Source organism: Hyaena hyaena, unplaced genomic scaffold (assembly GCF_003009895.1).
Source record: "Hyaena hyaena isolate Hyena2069 unplaced genomic scaffold, ASM300989v1 scaffold_13, whole genome shotgun sequence".
NCBI classification, from domain to species: domain Eukaryota; kingdom Metazoa; phylum Chordata; class Mammalia; order Carnivora; family Hyaenidae; genus Hyaena; species Hyaena hyaena.
Window position 1 is genome coordinate 2777217 of NW_024080645.1, and position 18594 is coordinate 2795810.

An 18594-nucleotide genomic window follows, 5' to 3' on the forward strand; every position below is an offset into this window, starting at 1 on the left:
TAAAATTCGTTACTCTGTTGATTTCTGAGGGCAGGTAGAGGCCGTCTTCCCGGGCTGGAGATGAGGAGGCAGCCCGGCTGAGAGGCTGAGGAGAGAATGGGGGCTGAGACGGCCCTGGGGCTCAGGCTGGGTCTGAGAGGGGAAGGGAGAGGGATGCGCAGGAAGGCCCGCATCCAGCTTTAGTGTCAGGGTGCAGGCTGTGGTCTTGGAGGGAGCCTACGGGAGTTTGAGAATATTTCCTGAGCACCCGCTACGTGCCAGGCATGGAGACGTGGGCTTCCGTGCGCAGGTGTGGCCCCGACCTGGAAGTCCGGAGTCCCGCGGGGAAGGCGGCCGTCCGAGGCGGATGAGGGGTGCTCTCGGTGCACACACACCCACAAAGGGTGAGGGCAGCTGGGGCATGGGGGGGTGCAGGCGAACCTGAGCGAACAGGTGGGGGCTGGGGGGCTGCGTGTGGGGGTCATCTGCTCGGAGGCCTGGACAGGTGGCCTGGGGACCGCTGATCCGAGGAAGATAAGATGGCCAAGGAAGAGGATGCATGGAGGAAACGGACGTGTGACCCGAGGGAACAAGAAGGGGGTTCGCTGGAACCAAAGAGCGGGTTTGGGGGGGAAGCGAGTGGCCACAGGGCTCAAAGGTCAGGAGGAGAGGGACTGGACAGGCCAGAGGGGCCGGGACGGGGTGCTGGACCGAGGGCTTTGCCACCGGGGCCGGGGGTGGGAAGAGAAGGGTATGAATGGGAGGGAGAGCAGTCAGGGTGGTGGGCGAGGGGAAGGCGGGGGGGGGGGGGGGGCTGTTCCTTCTGTTTGCTGTTAGCTACGAGGACACAAGCGCGTGTACAGGCTGATGGGGAAGGAGGGCATGAGAGGGATGGGGTCTGGGGCGGCCCCAGAAAGAACAGATCAGTCACCATGTGGCAAGCGAGAACTACGTAAAGGTAGGGGGGCCATGCCGGGAGGGACAGAGATTTGGGGTAGTTTGGGCAAGGGGGAGGGATGGATGGCGGGTGGGATGCTGAGGGAGCGGCCCCCAGGGGCCTGAGTGTCTGGGCCTCTGGAGAGAGAGGTGGGAGCCCCCCCCCCAGGAGGGGATCGGCTCAGGGGAGGGGGTGGGGTTGCTGGCCTTCTCCTGTGGGGCTCCCAGCAGGGAAAGGCCGAGGGTCAGAGCGGGAGGAGGCCTGTGACTGTCATGGAGGCCACTGGCCAGGGAAGGGAGGAGAGGCCGGGGAGGCTGAGAGAAGGGACAAGGGAGAGAATTGTCAGTGGGGTCAAAGGACAGGGAGTGTGTGGACCAGAGGAGACATGGTGGCTCAGACAGGATTTCTGAGTAAGCCTTCAGAACAGTCACCTTTGTGACCAGCCCTGGGCGTGGCTGAGGAGATGGGTCTGAAGGAGGCAATGGCCGGGGTAGGGTGAATGGGTGGGTCGGTGTGGGGGAGTGGCCTGGGAACCTGCTGGAATATGGAGTGGACAGGGCTGGGCAGAGAACAGAGCCAAAGCTCTTGGCGAGGAGGGAACTGCTGGGGGCGGGGGGGGGGGCAGACATGAGAGCAGAGCGCTGGGGGAAGGAGCACCAGTGACCTGAGCCTCCAAAGGGGAGGGGTGTCAGGTGAGGGCCGGAGCAGCGGTCTGGAAGGGGCGCTGCCAGGCCACCCTCTGCCCATGGTACCCGTGGCTTTGGAGGAACCACGTGCCCGACTTCATTCTCCACACTCCCGGGCGCAGGTGCAACAGCGCGTGTGTTAGGAGTGCTTGACAAGCGGGCCGGTGCAGGGCCTGCCGAGCCAAGGACCCGGGAGCCCGGTGGCCGGCCGAGCTGCACAGGAGACAGCGCCTTCCCCAAGTTCATGTCGCCCGACGCTGAAGGAAAACACCAAGCGCAGGTACAACCTTATTGTGCTGCTTTTAATTACGAAAGATGTAAAACGACGTATTATAAAACTTGGAAGCTACTTTATACAAATTCCAATCTTTAAATATTGTTTAACAAGGGACCTGGGAGTTAGGACACTGGCAGGAAGTCTGATTAGTTGCTGTGAGGGCTCCTTTGCCAAGCAACGGCACGGTCTGCATGGCAGAGCCAGCCGGAGGCGGAGCCGGAAAGGTCTTCGAATGTGTGAAGGGCTGGCACGCAAGGCTTCAGCTCGGCTAATATACAGTAGACTTGGGAGACGTGAGATCGGACAAAGGAGAATTCATGTTGGTCTTGCCGTGATCAAAAACTGTTTCTCCTAACACCGTGTGTCCTAGAAACCAGAACCGTAATGGAAAGAAAAAAAAATGGAACACAGATAGGTTTTTAGCTCTACACTGTTTAACTGCTAATAAATGAGAAGAGTACAGCCATCGGGTTCCTGTAACGAGACTAAATATTGGAAGATAGTTCAATCTGACGTACGCAGCCACTTCAGATGCCGAGGGCCTCGCCTGGCTTGTTGCAAAGGCAGCGATGAGTGCGGGCTGACGCGCGGAAGGTCAGAGCAACACCTGCCCGTGGGTGTCCTTGATGCTCACTAAGCAAGTGAGTTGTAGAATGCCCAAAACCTTTTCATGGGAAAAGGCTGGGCTGGTGGACCGAAGGACAAATTTAGTTCAGTGCTAACCCTTACTGTCATCATTATGCTCCTCAGACTAGTCACTTTTGCCGGGAGCCTCTGTCTGCACCAGTCACAGGGAGAGTGCCCCAGGGACGGCAGATTGGCACCAAGGGGGTCCCGGGCACCCCGCTATAAGGCAGGACTGCCATGCAGACAGAGGGCTGGGGCCCCCAGCCCCACAGGTAAGGCACTATGCCAAGAGTGGGTGATGCTGGTACCTAAAAAAAAAACCAAAATCTAAAAACCAAACTCCTAACATGGGTACCAATCCCCAATCCCCGTCTGAGAGGCCAGGTCAGAGTTCGGGGGGCCTGTGGCACAGGGCAGGCAGCATGGAGCCGGCTTCTCCGGCACGCTGGGGACTGTGGAGCATCACAGGGAAAGGGCTCGTGCTTTCACAAAGAGTCACCCACCTCCTGAGACCCTGGGGATCCCAATTTGACTGGGAAGGGGGCCTGGAGCTCGGGCAGGGACCCTGGTGCACTACCTAATTCAACGGCAGGATTCAGCGCTAACGTGAAGCAGGGGACTCGGGCCCCACAGAGGGAGCTGTGCCATCGGGTTATTTGAAAGACAGCAGGTGAGGCGATCCTTCTAGAAACAGAAACGGGATGAGGTCTGCAGAGGTTAACAGCCCAGGATCCCATTTCAGACGCCTCTCGTCGTGGGGCGGCCGTGCTGCCGCGGGTGGGAGCAGTTGGGCGATCTTCATCGACTCTGCGGGCGTCTCCTGGAAGGCCGTGGCTCTCCCGGCAAACGCTCCAGCGTCTTTCATCTCCCCTCCCTGCCCCTCCTGCCATGCCCACGTTCTGCCCCATTGCCCAGGCCTGTCCCCAGAGGTGCTCTTCAAGCCCACCCGTCAGGTGGGTGGCCAGGGGCTGGGTCAGGAGGCCGGCAGTGGTGGAAACCCACTAATGCTACTTTATGCTAAGGTACTAACGACTAACGATGCCGGGCTCCCCGAGGTCCCAGTGCATGGGAAGCCCCAGTTTCGGTGGCGCTCAGGAGATAGGCTCTGCCCACCTGCTGCGGTGCACACCCTCGAGGAGACTGGGGCGCGCGGTCTCATCGTGGATTTGGTCACCTAGTGTTAAAAGCATATTAAAGTGCACGCTGCACAGGCACAAGTGTTCCCCAAAAAGCTAAAGCTCTGAGGTTTTGCAGGGAAGGGGGACACGCGGAAGATTAGACTGCCTCGCGGCAAGGCAGATTCATTCATTCCTCCGTTCAGTCGTTTGTGCATTCAATGCGCAGTTACGCAGCACCTACGGAGTGCTGGCCCTTGTTAGGAACTAGGGGTCTCATAATGAATAAGGCACGGTCCCCGCACTCGGGGCGCTTACGGCCTAGCGGGGCTACGTTCACACCCCCTCGGCACACAGAACCCCCCCACCCCCCATCCCCGCTGCTCACACCTCCAGCCGCTCCCTCCTGCGGAGGGGGAGGCCGGCGCCTGTCTGGAGCTCGTCTGGAAGACATTGCATGTCTCGCCCTCCTCGCTTTCCACCTCAGCCGTCAAGAGGAAGCACCTTCCTCTTTTCGGGCTCGTCCATTACCAGGGGATTTTTGTTTGTTTTCAGTGACTGAATAAAATAGTCCTCCCTTTCCCCCTCGTCCACAGGAGAAGGTGTCCCGAAGCAGCAGAAAGGAGATTACATACTTGGAGAAGACAAATGAGCATTCAGTTTGTGAAACTCGGGTCTGTGCTTGAAATCCTGGGAAGAATTCTTCATATTGGAATTAAGGCATCTCCGAGATGATGGCCGTCTGCCGTGTCCCGGGACCGGCCGCCACCGGCTGGCAGGTGCTTGGCCGGAAGGCGAGGGCGGGGGTGGCATCGCGGCGCTGTGGTGCCGTCGCTCGCAGCTGAGCCAGCTCCTGAAGGCCCTTGGCCCCTAGCCGCCACCGCTCCGGGCTGTTCTTCAGTGTCGACTGACATCAGTGGTTCTGGGCACAGCACCAGGCGACCGCCCCCCCGGTCACAGGGTTCTTTTCTACTTGTACATGTGGACCGACTAGAGGGCAGAGAAGGAGAGGCGCTGGTCATGGTCATGACCGAGTCGTTGGAGGCCCCAGGGCGCAGGCCTGCAGAGCATAACCCTCGCCACAGGCCTGAGAGGCCGTGCACGGCTCTCTGGTCTAGAACAAGCCACTGCGTAGGAGACGCAAAGCCAGAAGTCACAAAACTGGCTCCTTCCGTGTCAGAAGCCCGAGATAACGCAAGCCCGGTGGGGGGAGGGGGGTAGCTGGCTCCATTCTGTGCCGTCCTATTTCGGCTCCTTCAGAGAGAAATTCTCCTGGTCCTGGTCTGTTCTGTTCACAGTCGGTCAGCCCGAAACGTCTCTTCAACAGAGGGGTCGAGCAGGCCCATGCTGGAGTCACTTAACATGTTGAGTCCGTCCAGGCTCAGGGGTTCGATCTGGAGCTCTTCTTCCAGAGGAAACGGAGTGTCCGTGTGCAGGCGGACCTCGGGGGTGCCCGCCAGCGCACTGCTGAGGTCTTTGAACAGGCTGGCACTTGAGTCTTCTGGAGGGAGCAGCAAGGGGGGAGACAGCGCGGGTTAAGAGGACACACAGCGGGCGACACCCCTCAAAGGCCATCCCTGTCGTCTTCCCCACCGTGACACTGACCTCCTGCGTCCCCCAACTCCCTGGCACCCGGGCGGCTCTGGAAACTACATTCTTTCCGTCAGTTCCATGACCCCCCCCCCCCCCATTTTTGCAGGCTTCCTCCCTCTGAACAGTTCCCATCACTTCAAACTAAGTAGTTCGGAAAAGGCCTGGAGGACCAGGCCCTTTCCCCACTGGCTCGCAGTCTCTGGGGCTGGGCACCTGCATTTCAGAAAGGCAGTGTTGCCTGGAGACTTTAATTTTTGGCGTCACCTGATGTCGTGTGCACTATCTCACGAGGGTATGTGGAAAGGCGCAGCAGAATGAACACGGTCAAGAGGCTGAGGGCTGGCCCCCACTCACCTGTCAGGATGGGGTTGGGGAAATTCCCGCAGTTGGAATACAGGTTTGGTCTCAAGTGAAACGCGTCCTGTGGTTCTCGCGGACCCTGTTCCTCCAGGGGCACCTGTAAGCGTCCGAGGTCACACTGTAAGGAAAGACCGCTGCCTCCAAGGAGTGAGTCATGCAAGGGGCTCCCAGAGCAAAACCAGACAGGAAAGTGGTCTTCGGGCTCCTTCTCTCTAGGATCCTACACAGGACATTCCTCTCAGGCAGGCAGGCAGGTGCGGGGGTGGAGGCGGGGGTCCCCGAGGCCCACAGTGTGGGTAACTCGTCCCCATTCACAAAGGGCCGGGTCCACGAAGGCATTATGAGCCACGGACAGTCACGCTCTCTGTGGCAGCTCAGGTCTCACACCCTGCCCGCCCCCCCCGCCCCAGCCACCACACCAAGGCCTTTGGACACACCGCCTGCAGGAGCCCTTCAAGGTCCCATTTATAACCAAGGAAGTGATGTGACCCATGGACTCTTTCCCCCTTTGGTTTCTAGAAAAATGAGGAGGTGATACCCCTTCCTTCTCAGAGGACGGAACCTCAGGCAGGCGCCTCTCCATGAGAAAGGCTCCGCAAGGAATGGCTAAACCTGGAGACTGTGTCAGGTGCCTTTCCAGAAATTAATATTCCAAACCAGTTTTTTCAATCTTTCAAAAGTAGGCATTTCTATCATTTTTCAGGGAGACTCTCTGACTCATCTAAACCAAACTGGCTTCTTCAGAATCAGAAAACGAGGAGGCAGGGACTATTGGTTTATGCCATGAGCCTTCGTGGCCAAATTGGGGAAACATCTGTTGTGTGTTTTACTGTGTAATTATTATTAAGACCTGTAGGGGGTGCCTGGGTGGCTATGTTGGTTAAGCATCGGACTCCTGATTTGGGCTCAGATGGTGGTGTCAGGGTTTGTTGAGATAGAGCCCTGCGTCAGGCTCTGCACGACAGCAGGGAGCCTGCTTGGCATTCTCCCTTCCCTATTCTGCCCCTCCCCTACTTGCACGCAGGCGCGCGCTCTAATCAAAAACATAAAAATCTTTTTTAAAAAAAAGATCTGTAAAATGCTCAAACGCCTTCTCTCCTTAATCCATCCTAGAGCCCAATCCACGCTTAATAAACATGATAAAATCTAGAAATATTTTAAGTGATCCTTAGGGAGAACCTAAAAAGCAAAAGGAAGTGGTTGAATAAAAATATATTGGGGAGGCACTTGGGGGGCTCAGTTGGTTGGGTGTCTGACTCTTGATTTCAGCTCAGGTCATGATCTTATAGTTCATGGGATTGAACCCCATGTCGGGCTCTGTGCTGCCAGCATGGAGCCTGCTTGGGATTCTCTCTCTCCCTCTCTCTTTCTGACTCTTCCCACACTTGCACACACATGTGAGCACCTTCCCTCTCTCTCTCTCTCAAAAATAAGCAAACATTTTAAAAAAAGAAGAAGAAGAGGGGCGCCTGGGTGGCTCAATCAGTTAGGCCTCTGACTCTTGGTTTCAGCTCAGGTCATGATCTCACAACTCGTGGGTTCGAGCCCCTCATTGGGCTCTGCCCTGACAGCATGAAGCCTGCTTGGGATTCTGTCTCCCTCTCTTTCTCTCTGTTCCTCCTCCACTCATGCTCTCTTTCAAAAAACAAATCTTTTCTTAAATTTAAAAAAGAAAAACGAGAAAAAAAGATCTTAGGGAAGGGCATCTGGTCCCGCCTGGGCCAGACTCTCCAGGCCGAGCCCCTCCTGGTCTCAGTCTCTCCAGCAGGACAGATCAGTGGGCCTTGGTGGTCCCTTCGGCCATGAGCCATGCTACAAGTGTGTGACTAGACTGTTCTCAGACATCTTCTACCCCTTGCTCTGACAGTTCTGCAGAGGCCTGCACCTACACAAGGCAGCTGGCCCCAGCATGTGAGGGCTAGGGGAGATTCCAGGCCCCCCGGGCCCCTGAACACATCTGAACCCAGGGCAGTGGAGCACCTAGTCCATGACGCCAGGGACTCCCCAGGGAAATGGCCCAGATGGCTCAGTCTACACCCTGAACAGCCTACATGGTGTGGTTCCCGGTCGGAGGAAGAGCCCGGCTGGGCCATCACTTACCTGTTGAGGAAAGGCCGGGCCTGGCCTCATGGACTGCTGGTCAAAGCTCACATCGGGGAAGAAGCTGGTCACAGGTGAACCCTTATTGGAATAAGGAAGGGACCGTTTAGCTTGGAGCTCGGGGCAAATTAGGAGTTCCCTCCCGACCAGTGCTCAGGACCCACCTGGGCGGTAAGGAGCTGGAAGCCGGAGGGAGGCAGGGAGGGGGCCACCTGGGGCTGCTGAGTGGGTGGCTCCTGGGCACGAGGCTGCTGCAGGAGGGGCTGGGGGAGCTCCTGGGGGGTGGGGTAAGGGGGCGGCGGGGACACCTGGCTTTGAGCTTCCGTGGGCAGGAAGGAGAGTGGGCTTCGATCTGAGGACACCATCTGTAAAACAAAGCCACTAATTAGCTTCGGTGGCGTTTCTGGTGGAAAATCCTTTCAGATTAGGAGCTGTCAAAGGTCTTCTTCCCCTGGGTGCTCTGTGCTAGGCCCTACTTCTGCACCTTCTATGTGACCTTAAGCCTCACTCCCCCACGAAACAGCTCCCATTCAATGACAATTTCTATTGTCTTAAAACACAACTGAACACAACACAACACAACACAACACAACAGAGCTAAATACCCACCAACTGACCCAGTGTCCTCAGTGAAAATCATGTTTGTTTTTTTAAAGCCATAACTTCTGGTTTAAGATGGAAAATGGAAAACAAAAAAAAAAAAGAACTCAGCCCTGCTATCTCCCCAAACTCTACTAAAACACTAGAACAACATTACACAACAGGAAACATTAATGATTTAATACTTTAAAAAGAAATAACACAAATGATAATAAACAACACAAGGACAAAGAGGGAAGAAAGTGGCCGTGAAACGTGGACAATGAAGAGGGACGGGCTGGCAGGAACCAGCCTCGCAGAGCTGGGAAGACCAGAGCGGGGCTGGCAGAGGGCACAAGCCAGGAGGCAGGCGGGCTTCCGTCACAGGGTCCCCGCGGCCGGCTGTGGGACAACAGCAAGCAGGGGTGAAGACCCAGAAGGCCCCCATGGGCTTGCGTGAGGCGAGGTCAGGCTTAGCCCTTGCCTGTGGGGAGACTGTGGGGGGCGGGGGGTGGTGCTCTGGAGAGAGCCCAGCTAAGGGACCTGCAAGGCACAGCGGAGCCAGGAGGTGAGGTGCTCTGCTCAAAACACAGGGTTCAAGAGAGCTCACTACTGAATCCTGAAGTTTCCCCCTCTCTTCCCCAGCTTGGGTCTCAGCAGACTGGACGCTAGGTGTATGCCAGTGTCCCCTGGGGATCTGACCAGCCAGAGACACCATCCTGAAACTTACACGACACCAGGGACCCCCCCTCCACAGAAATGGCCAAGCTAGGTCAGTCTACAGTGAAGACCATACTCAATAAGCTCACCTGTCTGTCTACACAGGGCTTCCAATTGGTATTTTTGTGTCCTGTTCTTAAAGACGAGCAGGGGAGGCCTGGGGGGGCTCAGTTGGTTAAGCATCCAGCCTCAGCCCAGGTCATGATCTCACAGTCTGTGAGTTCCAGCTCTGCATCAGACTCTGTGCTGACAGCGGGGGGCCTGCTTAAGATTCTCTCTCTCCCTCCCTCCCTCTCTCTGCCCCTCCCCGCCTCAAACATAAATAAGTAGACAAAAAAAAAAAACAAAAAAAGATGAGCAGAGGGCCAAGAATCACCAGACTGTGATCAGAGGAAACCATCTGAATGGAAATCAGAGACCAAGGCAGACATACAAAGAAAAGAAACTTGGAGAAATCTATGCAGAAGAAGTAGTCATGAAAAACGAAATTACCATTATACTGTTTCGGCTATAAAAAAAAATCTTTATCTATTAAATATGTGTAATAAACATGTGCAATACGTATCTCTAGATACATGTTTTTCAATGTAGGGATGTGGGTGAAACAAGATTACCAAAACATTGGGTGACTGTTGAGGCTGAATGAAGAGAATAAAAGGATTCATTACACTGTATTCTCTACTTTTACGCAACTTAGAAAATTTCTGTTACAAAAAAATAAAAGAAACTGGAATGAAAATTACCACTGAAAACCTCAGAGGGATGAAAAAATGCTCTTGCACTCATGGGATGAGTATGAGGCTGTAACGAGGAACAGTTGGAGAACAGAAAAGAATTTTTGGCAATTTGAAAGTACGGGAGCAGGGGCTCCTGGGGGGGCCGGTCGGTGAAGCATCCGGCTCCTGATTTTTTTTTTTTAAATGTTTTATTTATTTCTAAGAGAGAGACAGCATGAACAGGGGAGGGTCAGAGAGAGAGGGAGTCACAGACTCTGAAACAGGCTCCAGGCTCTGAGGTGGCAGTCAGCACAGAGCCCGACGCGGGGCTCGAACCCGCGAACCGCGAGATCATGACCTAAGCGAAAGTCGGACGCTTAACCGACTAAGCCACCCAGGCGCCCCATCCGGCTCCTGATTTTGGCTCAGGTCATGATCTCATGGCTCGTGAGTTTGAGTCCTGTGATGGATTCCGCACTGACAGTGCAGAGCCTGCTTAGACTTCTCCCCCCACCCCATCTCTGTCTTAAAACAAATAAATAAAATAAAATAACAGAATCAAAGTATGAGAGCATAAATGAAAATTCGGCATAACAGCAGGAAGATAAAGAAAGCAGGGTGAAACGAGGAGGAGAGGAAAAATAGGGGCGTGAGAGGGAAAGGATGGGAGCCCAACATTCACACAACGGAGTTCAGGAAAGAGAGAACAGGAGTCAAAGGGAAGAAGTCATCCAAGAAATAATTAAGGAGAATTTCCCAGGAATGTAGGATGGTTAAGAGTTTCCAGGTTGAGGAAACCCACCAATATCCTGACTCACGTCAAGCCACATGATCCAGAGGTTTTAGAACCCTGCGGGACAAAAAGAAAATCCTACAAGCCCCCAGAGGGAAAAAAGGAGATTTCGTTCAAAGTATTAAGAATCAGAACGGCACTGGATTTCTCACTCGCAACTCTAGAAACCAAAGGCAACGAATTAATATCTTCAAAATGTTGAGAAAATTATTTCAGATTTGAATTCTGTATCTAACCAATTGTGCACTATATGATGGGTATTCTGCCTGCCATGTTTAAGGACATGTTTAAGTCATACCAGACCCATACACTCTTGCCCGGAGAGCTACTGGTGGGCTGTGTCTCAATGTACAGAGAGGAGATCCAACCAGACCCCAAGAGCCAGGATGTGATAAGTAATATGTACACAGAAAACTGAACTAACAAAAAAGTAAGACATTTATGAACTCCTGGGTGAAGAAAAAAACGTTCACTTTGTTCAATTTCATAGTATACTAAAGGGTTCAACTGGGCTCTGTTATAAACTTTTTTTTAATGTCTTATTTATTTTTGGGAGAGAAAGACAGAGCAGGAGTAGGGGAGGGTCAGAGAGAGAGGGAGACACAGAATCCGAAGCTGGCTCCAGGCTCTGAGCTGTCAGCACAGAGCCCGACACGGGGCTCGAACTCAGGAACCATGAGATCATGACCTGAGCCAAGGCTGGACGCTTAACTGACTGAGCCACCCGGGCACCCCCTGGCTGCTCTATAGAACTGTGAATGCACTAAACACCGAAAATTACAATACAGCACAGTGTGAATGAGGAGGGTGGGTAGGAAATGTGTGTGGGGGTGCGCGGGGTTTGGGGAGAGCTACGTCCTAATTCTCCATGGCAGCATCTCATCAGATGACACCTAACGCCAGAAGTCCAAAACCAAACAAGCATCAAATAACATGGTTATACCACAGAGATCAGCTAACATGGCTGAAAGGAGCCATCTCTAGGGAGTAGGAAATATGGTTAGTCAGGGAGGGGATGACAACTGATATTTCCCAACAAGCCCTTTAGAACTATGTGACTTTTAAAACTGTGTGCCTGGATAACACTGATTTTTAAAAAACCAAAATACTAAGCAAACCAAAAATGAAAACATTCAAAACAGGGTGCTCTCCCTCTCTCCCGTCTCCTTAAAATGTAGCAAGAGAGTAAGAGTGATATTTTTTATAGCCTATAATCTTGAAAATTAAAATTAAAGGCAATCCAATGATATAAAAAGAACCACTAAAAAAACAATTATGAAATCCCTCTCCCCCTCTCAGGAAAGGGATTACTCATGGAAGAGGGAGTTGTGACTGGGTCTGTTAACTCCTTCCGGTGTGTTCCGTCAACCCTTCCTTGCTGAACCATGACTCATTTATGGTGAGGTGGGGACTCAATGATGTCACAGTGTATCTAGGGAGTGACCGCAGCTGAAAATATATTCAGCGGTGATTATGGTAAGAACTGCCCTAATTGTTTCAAATAAAAACAAAGTTAAAAAAAAAAAAAAAGAACAAAAACAAAGTCAACAAATCAAGATATGACATTTTGACACCGAAACTTTTGTAACAGGCCTATGACTTCAAACTGTGCCTCTTTCTACACAGATTTCTTGGGACCTTTTACAGAGATCTGGTCTTTTCTATATATCTGTTATTTCATGAACAATAAAAGTACTGATTTTCCAATCTGTAAGTATAATTAGGGAAGAGGTCTAATCCTGTATCAAAGCTTCAGCAAGGTATTAAGTGTCTCCCTTTGGCTTTCCTCTGTCGCTTAAAATACTTACAGCATCAGTTACTGGTCATTTTCCACACCAATTTTAAAGCCCCAACCTCGGGGGGCCTGGGCGGTATAGTCGGTTAAGTGTCTGAATTCAGCTCAGGTCATGATCTCGAAGTTTGTGAGTTCTAGCCCCACACCAGGCTCTGTGCTGACAGCTCAGAGCCTGGAGCCTGCTTTGGATTCTGTGTCTCCCTCTCTCTCTGCCCCTCCCCTGCTCATGCTCGGTCTTTCTCTGTCTCTCAAAAAAATGAATAAACGTTAAAAAAAATTTTTTTAAACAAAACAAAACCACCCCAGCCTGGTCTCCCCTAGCCATCTTAGACACGTCTGGGCTGTGTTCTCTATGCCCTACCTGGGGGTCAGTGACTGCCGGCTGTGCGTCTGGAAACGGTGATCTTCACAACAAACAAGCCATTAGGGAGCGAGCAGTGCTGAGTTATTTACACTCTGCTCGGTGTGTTCGGTGCAGAGTTGGTTCTCACCTGGGCGGCAGGATAGGGGTTGGGAGGGCTGCTGGCCGACAGCTGTCTGCAGAAACCCTGATGCGCTTCGGGGCCCGGGGACAGCGTCAGGGGGCTGACCGGGGGCTGCCGCCGCCGCGCGGGGCCGCTCAGGGCCGTGGTGGAGAGAGACGGGTTGCTGAGGGAGAAGAGCCGCAGGGAGGGGTGCAGGGCCGAGGCGCTGGGGGCTGGTGTCTGTGGGTGGCTGTTGGCGGAGGATGAAAGTGCAGTCTTGCTGAGTGCGGCCTGGATGGAGGGGTTGCTCCGAGAGCCCTGGAGGCCTGCGGGACAAGTCACAAGTTACTCGCCACAATCTCTCGTGTCCCCGAGATGCAGGAAAGCTCCCTCTGGTGCCCGCGATGCGTATCCGAGGCCGGCTCTGCCCGCGGGGAGCTCCTGGGTGGCGCCCCCACTGCACTGGGGTCTGACGTGCCCGCGGTGGGGGACCGAAGCACTGGGCTGCGAGCTGGCGGCGGCAGGGTGACAGTGAGCTGTGCTCCGGGAAGCGTGGGGCGGCCGCTGGGCGAGGTGAGCAAGGCCAGGGGTGTGCGTGCCCCGCCCCCACCCGGGGAAAGACTGTGCACACATTCTGTTTAGAGCCCCGGACGCGCTGTCCCAGACACTGCCCGGACCCCGCGCTGCCTTGAGAGAGCCTCCTTTCCCTGAGTTGTGGCTCTGGGGTGCCGCCTTGACGGGGACCCGGTCTATACCCCGAACACCCCAGAGGAGCATAGGAAGGGACTCCCTCCCACGTCTCCTGCTTTCTCTTTGCTTCTCCGGCTCCCCAGAAACCTTTCATGACAGTCTACTCCCATGTAGGGAAAATGAAGTTTTTGCTGGTGCTTTGTTTTATTTGGGGGGAGGAGCAGTGAATTTTAGCATGAGCGAGAGCTTGGGAAAAGGCATTTCCATGACACAGGCTGCCAAGGCCTGAGTTACATGAGGCCAGGACTGTGTCCTGCATCCTGCCGGAGCCTTGGCATGGGACCTGGCACAGAGTGGCCTTGCTCCGTGACTTAACCATGCCACTGTGCATCTCAAATGGGAATGCCGCGTTTCAAAGTTCAGCACATCATTCCGGTACCGGTAGGCGGGGTGAATGTAACTGTGTGTTCTTTTATGTTCAAAAAAAAAAAAAAAATCAGTGTTAGATATAAGTTACCGTAATGGAGCAATGACAGAATAAAGCATTCTTTGCTGGAAAATGCTTTTTTTCTCCCCCGCCACAAAGGCGCTTGGGGTGGCTCAGTTGGTTAAGTGTCCGACTCTTGGTTTCAGCTCAGCTCATGATCTCATGGCTCGTGAGTTCGAGCCCTGGGTCGGGGCTTTGTGCTGACAGCTTGGAGCCTGCTTGGGATTCTCTCTCCCTTTTCCTCTGCCCTTCCCCCATGTTCTCTCTGAAAATAAATAAACTTTGAAAAAAACAGAGAGGCTGTCTCTGATAAACTACATAGCTATCCCACAGTGCAACTCTCCACAGAAAGGCCAGGGATCTGCTGGCTCAAGAAAGAATGAGAGCTAAAGATGTGAACTGGGGTTAGAAAACAAATCTACTCGTTCAGAAGCAAAGCTCAAAGATGTTAAAAAATATACATATATATTCAACTTCATATACCACGCATTTTAAGGAGTCCCTAGAAATTATATAAAAACTTGATACTGGTTCTCATAACGTGCTGCACAAAATAATGCTTTTTTGGGAAAAACAGCAGATAGTGGTAAACACAGGACTTTCAGCTGAAGCAAAGTGTCAAAGGCTGCCCCGGGGAATGCCGGCTGCCTCCAGACCCCAGAGAGCTAAGTGCCGACGCTGCTTTACTTAGGTGACCTTGGATACCCTTGTACTGACAGAATTCAGCAAGCACGCGGAAGCAGAGCGGCAGGATAATGACCTAAGTAAGCAAGTAAGGGTAATCTCTGAAATCAATTCTAAAATTCTGGGGCACAATGGCTGCACTGCCACAAGCATCGGAGAATCTTCCAGCCGCCCATCCTGAAGGGGACCTCTCTCCTGCGAGCGGGGGATTCTGAACGCACAGTGGGAACCAGCAGCCCTTCCCCACTGGTGGGCCGTCACCGGGGATCCCCTCCAGAGGCGACAGTCCACACCACAGCCCTTGGGACCCTTACAGCCGGAGGCTGGAGCGCGGCCCTGGGAGTACGGGGTCAACACCCGCCTCAGATGTGGATGAGAGCATCTGCGGAGGCTCAAGTAAAGTTAGTCATGTTCCAACATGGGGATCTGAGCCGCGGGCGCCCAAACTTGAACGGTGACCCAAGTCACGTCATGGCAACATTTTTTTAATCCTTTTTTTAAAAGTTTATTCATTTATTCTGGGAGAGAGAGAGAGAGAGCAGGGGAGGGGCGCAGGGAGAGGGGACAGAGGATCTGAAGTGGGCTCTGCGCTGACAGCCTACAGCCCAATGTGGCACCTGAACTCAGGAACTGTGAGATCATGAACTGAGCCAGAGTCAGACGCTCAATAGACTGAACCACCCGGGTGCCCCCCCCCACCCCGATGGCAACATTTTACTAGAGCCACATCCTGCATCTTTAAGCACCTCTGAAAATTTGAACCAATAATTTTAAACTGTGGTGGATTTCTATTTAGTATATTTATCTATTAGTATCAAATATTTTCATTGTATCCCTTACAGGTTTTCTAAAATTCAAAATATTCTCTGGGGCACCTGGGTGGCTCAGCGGGCTGAGTGTCCAGCTTTGGCTCAGGTCATGATCTCATGGTTCATGAGTTCAAGGCCTGCGTCGGGCTCTCTGCTGTCAGCAGAGCCCGCTTCAGATCCTCTGTTCCCCCCTCTCTCTGCCCCTTTCCAGCTCACACTCTCTCTCAAAAATAAACATTAAAGGGGCACCTGGGTGGTTCAGTCAGTTCAGCATCTGACTTCAGCTCTGGTCATGATTTTGTGGTTTGTGAGTTTGAGCTCCGTGTCGGGCTCTGTGCTGGCAGCTCAGAGCCTGGACCCTGCTTTGGATTCTGTCTCCCTCTTTCTCTGCCCCTCCCCCAGTTGTGCTCTGTCTCTCTCTCTCTCAAAAATAAACAAACATTAAAAAAAGTAAAATAAACATTAAAAAACAATAGTAATGAATAAAATAAAATTCAAAGTATTCTCTTTTGAAATCCAACGGGAAATTAGAGGGATCTAGAGAGAGAAAGCCGTAATTATAAAACACTATCACATGTTGATTAAGAGCCATTAACATTGTTCAGTGAACACAGAAAGGAAAGCACACATTTTTCTGGACTCATACCGCCTACTCTCCCAGTCCAGGGACAGCCGGGCTGGTGAAGACGGTAAAGGACGAGGTTTAGCCGAGTGCCCCAGAGCCCAGCCAATCCGGCAAAAACAGACCACCAAAGGGAAATGCCAGCTGTCCCAGCTACTGGGACAGATACATAACTATCTCTAACTTAGAAGCAATCATTCTCATCAAACGACTCACTAACAGGCTGCCTGGCTGGGGACCACCTAGGACTGGGGCCACTAGGGCACCTACGTGGGCGCGGCTCTTACTGAGCGGAGGACACTTACCGGAAGAGCTTCTGAGGCCCAGGTGAGTCATGGCGGCTGGCAGGCTCCCCACACTATTCCCCACGCTCATACTACCGAAGATGTGGTCATTGGTGTCCAGCGAGGCTGGCACAGGCGGGGAATAGTGGAGGTTGGTTAGGTCTGGCAGTGACCCCCCGGTATTCAGGGTCCCCAGGAAGGGTGAGAGGCCTATGTTTTGACCATTATGTGGAAAAGCACTGGTAAAAAAAAGAGAGAGAGAGAGAGAGATTATTTTCTAAAGTGCATTTGGCTGCTGGGGAATAGAACATACTTGTCGAATGAAGGCAGTGGGTATCAAACATCCAAGGGGGAGGGACAGAGAGAGGGAGACACAGAATCCGAAGCAGCTCCAGGCTCCGAGCTGTGAGCACAGAGCCCGACGCGGGGCTCAAATTCCCGAACAGAGAGATCATGACCTGAGCTGAAGTTGGCCACCTAACCGACTGAGCCACCCAGGCACCACCCCGCCCAAGCGAACAAACTCTTCCATGAACTATGTTCTATGTTTTTGTCCTGACAGATGACACCTCGACAGCCCGGAAAGTCAGATTCAAATAGAGAATCCCCCAGTTCCTTGCAGTGATGCAGGGGACACACGGGCGGTGGCTGTGCTCCTTCGTCCACTGCGGCCTGGTCCACACCGCAGGCCCCCGTGGGGCTATCCCTGCCTGCAGGCCAAGCCCCGGCCACACTCCACATGCCCGCCCCCACCCTGCCCCTGAGGCAGGCGGCGTGTTCCCCAGGGGCCCCTTGGACGCCAGACTCCATGGGAGTGGGGTCTCTGAAGTGTGGGGCCCCGGGAGCGGCTGCGAGCCCGGGTCTGAGGGCACCGCTCTTGGGAGCTCACAGGCAGGCAGGAGACACAGACCGGGGGGAAGCCACCAACTGCCGTGTGGAGGGAAGCATGCGGGGCCGGGGCTCATAAGGGGTGGGGAGGACCGTTAGGGACACGTGCCACGGCAGACACAGAGGCGGGAGCTGTCAATGTCGGGATGGGCTGGGGAGTCAGGCCAGAGGCTGGGAACGGGTGGGTGGCAGGTGAGGTAGGAGGGGAGTGAAGTGCCCGAGGGTAAGACGATGTGCTGACGAGTCCGGACCGGGGTCTGTGAGAAGTCGGGAGTCCAGCATAAGCTGCAGAAATGCCACCTCAGAGATGCCACCGTGGTTACCATGTGGAGGACGGCGTAGGGGAGTGGGGAGCAGGGCAGGGAGAGCCGGTGAGAAAGCTCCTGCGTGGTCCAGGTCCAGCGTGGGCTGACGAAGAGGAGACCGGCTGGAGGACAGCGCCGCTGGGCAAGAGCAGGGAAGGCACTGTCAACACGTCACCTCCCAGGGGCCAGCCGTGGGCGTCGGGCCTCAAGAGGCTCAGACAAAGCAGGGACGCAGCCATATATATAACACAAATCTGCAGTGCAGCGACAGAGCCTGGTGGCATAAGGTGTGGAGGGGAAACCAGCAGGCTGGGGGGGGGGGTGCAGGGACTCCCTGGGGGGCTCTTGGCTGAGTTCGAAGGCCCAGGAACTCAGAGCGTCTGGTTGGGAAACCATTTCTGGCAGAGTTCACAGCCTGGGCAAGGGAGGGAAGCATGAAACCACACAGCTGCCCAAGGAATTTAGATACCCCAGGAAATACCGCAGGAAGGTCAAGTTCAGGAGAGGCGGTGGCGACAGGAGGCAGGACTGGATAGGCAGGCAGAGAGCACAGGAGGCTCAGACAGACAAGCCGCCAGTGGAAGGCTCGGTGGGGGTGGGGGCGGCAGGGGGACCTAATCATTCCAAGGACGGCGTGGCTGAGAGACGGCGGAGGGAGAGCGCGTAAGGAGCAGAGCCTGGGGGCAGCGAGGTCAGTGGTGGCCGCTGCTGGGTGGTCCCAGGCGACACTGAGAGAGCCCGTGGGGATGGGGAGACCCGGATGGAGTCTGGAGACACCTGAGGCAGTCCTCGAGAAGGACTCCGGATTTTCCGGCACGGGGGCGCTGGCCTGGGGACACTGGGGTGTACGAGCAGGCTGGGGGTAAGGGGAGGTGCTCTGGGGACGATAACGAATTCTGTCTTAGACGCGGAGTCGCCACAGCGTAAGAGGACATGTACTAGAGATGCCTCCTGAGGAAGGGCGGGGCCGGGGGCCAGGCCACAGTGGGCTGAGGAGCGGACTGGCTGTAAGAAGACTCAACAGTAAATACTCTTTCAAAAGAGTGGCTAAGAATTCTGGAAATGAGAAGGACAGAAGGATGGG

At 54.0% G+C, this 18594-nt stretch overlaps 1 protein-coding gene across 2 annotated transcripts in view; it reads right to left on the reverse strand.

Annotated features, from left to right (window-relative positions):
- Positions 1–1883: 1883 nt before the first annotated feature.
- The window catches only part of CRTC3 (CREB regulated transcription coactivator 3), a 97836-nt gene continuing 81125 nt past the window's right edge, over positions 1884–18594 (reverse strand). For both annotated transcript variants that reach the window (XM_039257530.1, XM_039257521.1), the window contains 6 exons: positions 16339–16556; positions 12769–13067; positions 7839–8039; positions 7675–7755; positions 5569–5671; positions 1884–5122 (listed from right to left, as the gene is read on the reverse strand). In XM_039257530.1, coding sequence (XP_039113461.1) covers positions 4914–5122; positions 5569–5671; positions 7675–7755; positions 7839–8039; positions 12769–13067; positions 16339–16556 — 1111 coding nt within the window. In that variant the 3' untranslated portion in view covers positions 1884–4913. The remainder of the gene's footprint in view (positions 5123–5568; positions 5672–7674; positions 7756–7838; positions 8040–12768; positions 13068–16338; positions 16557–18594) is intronic.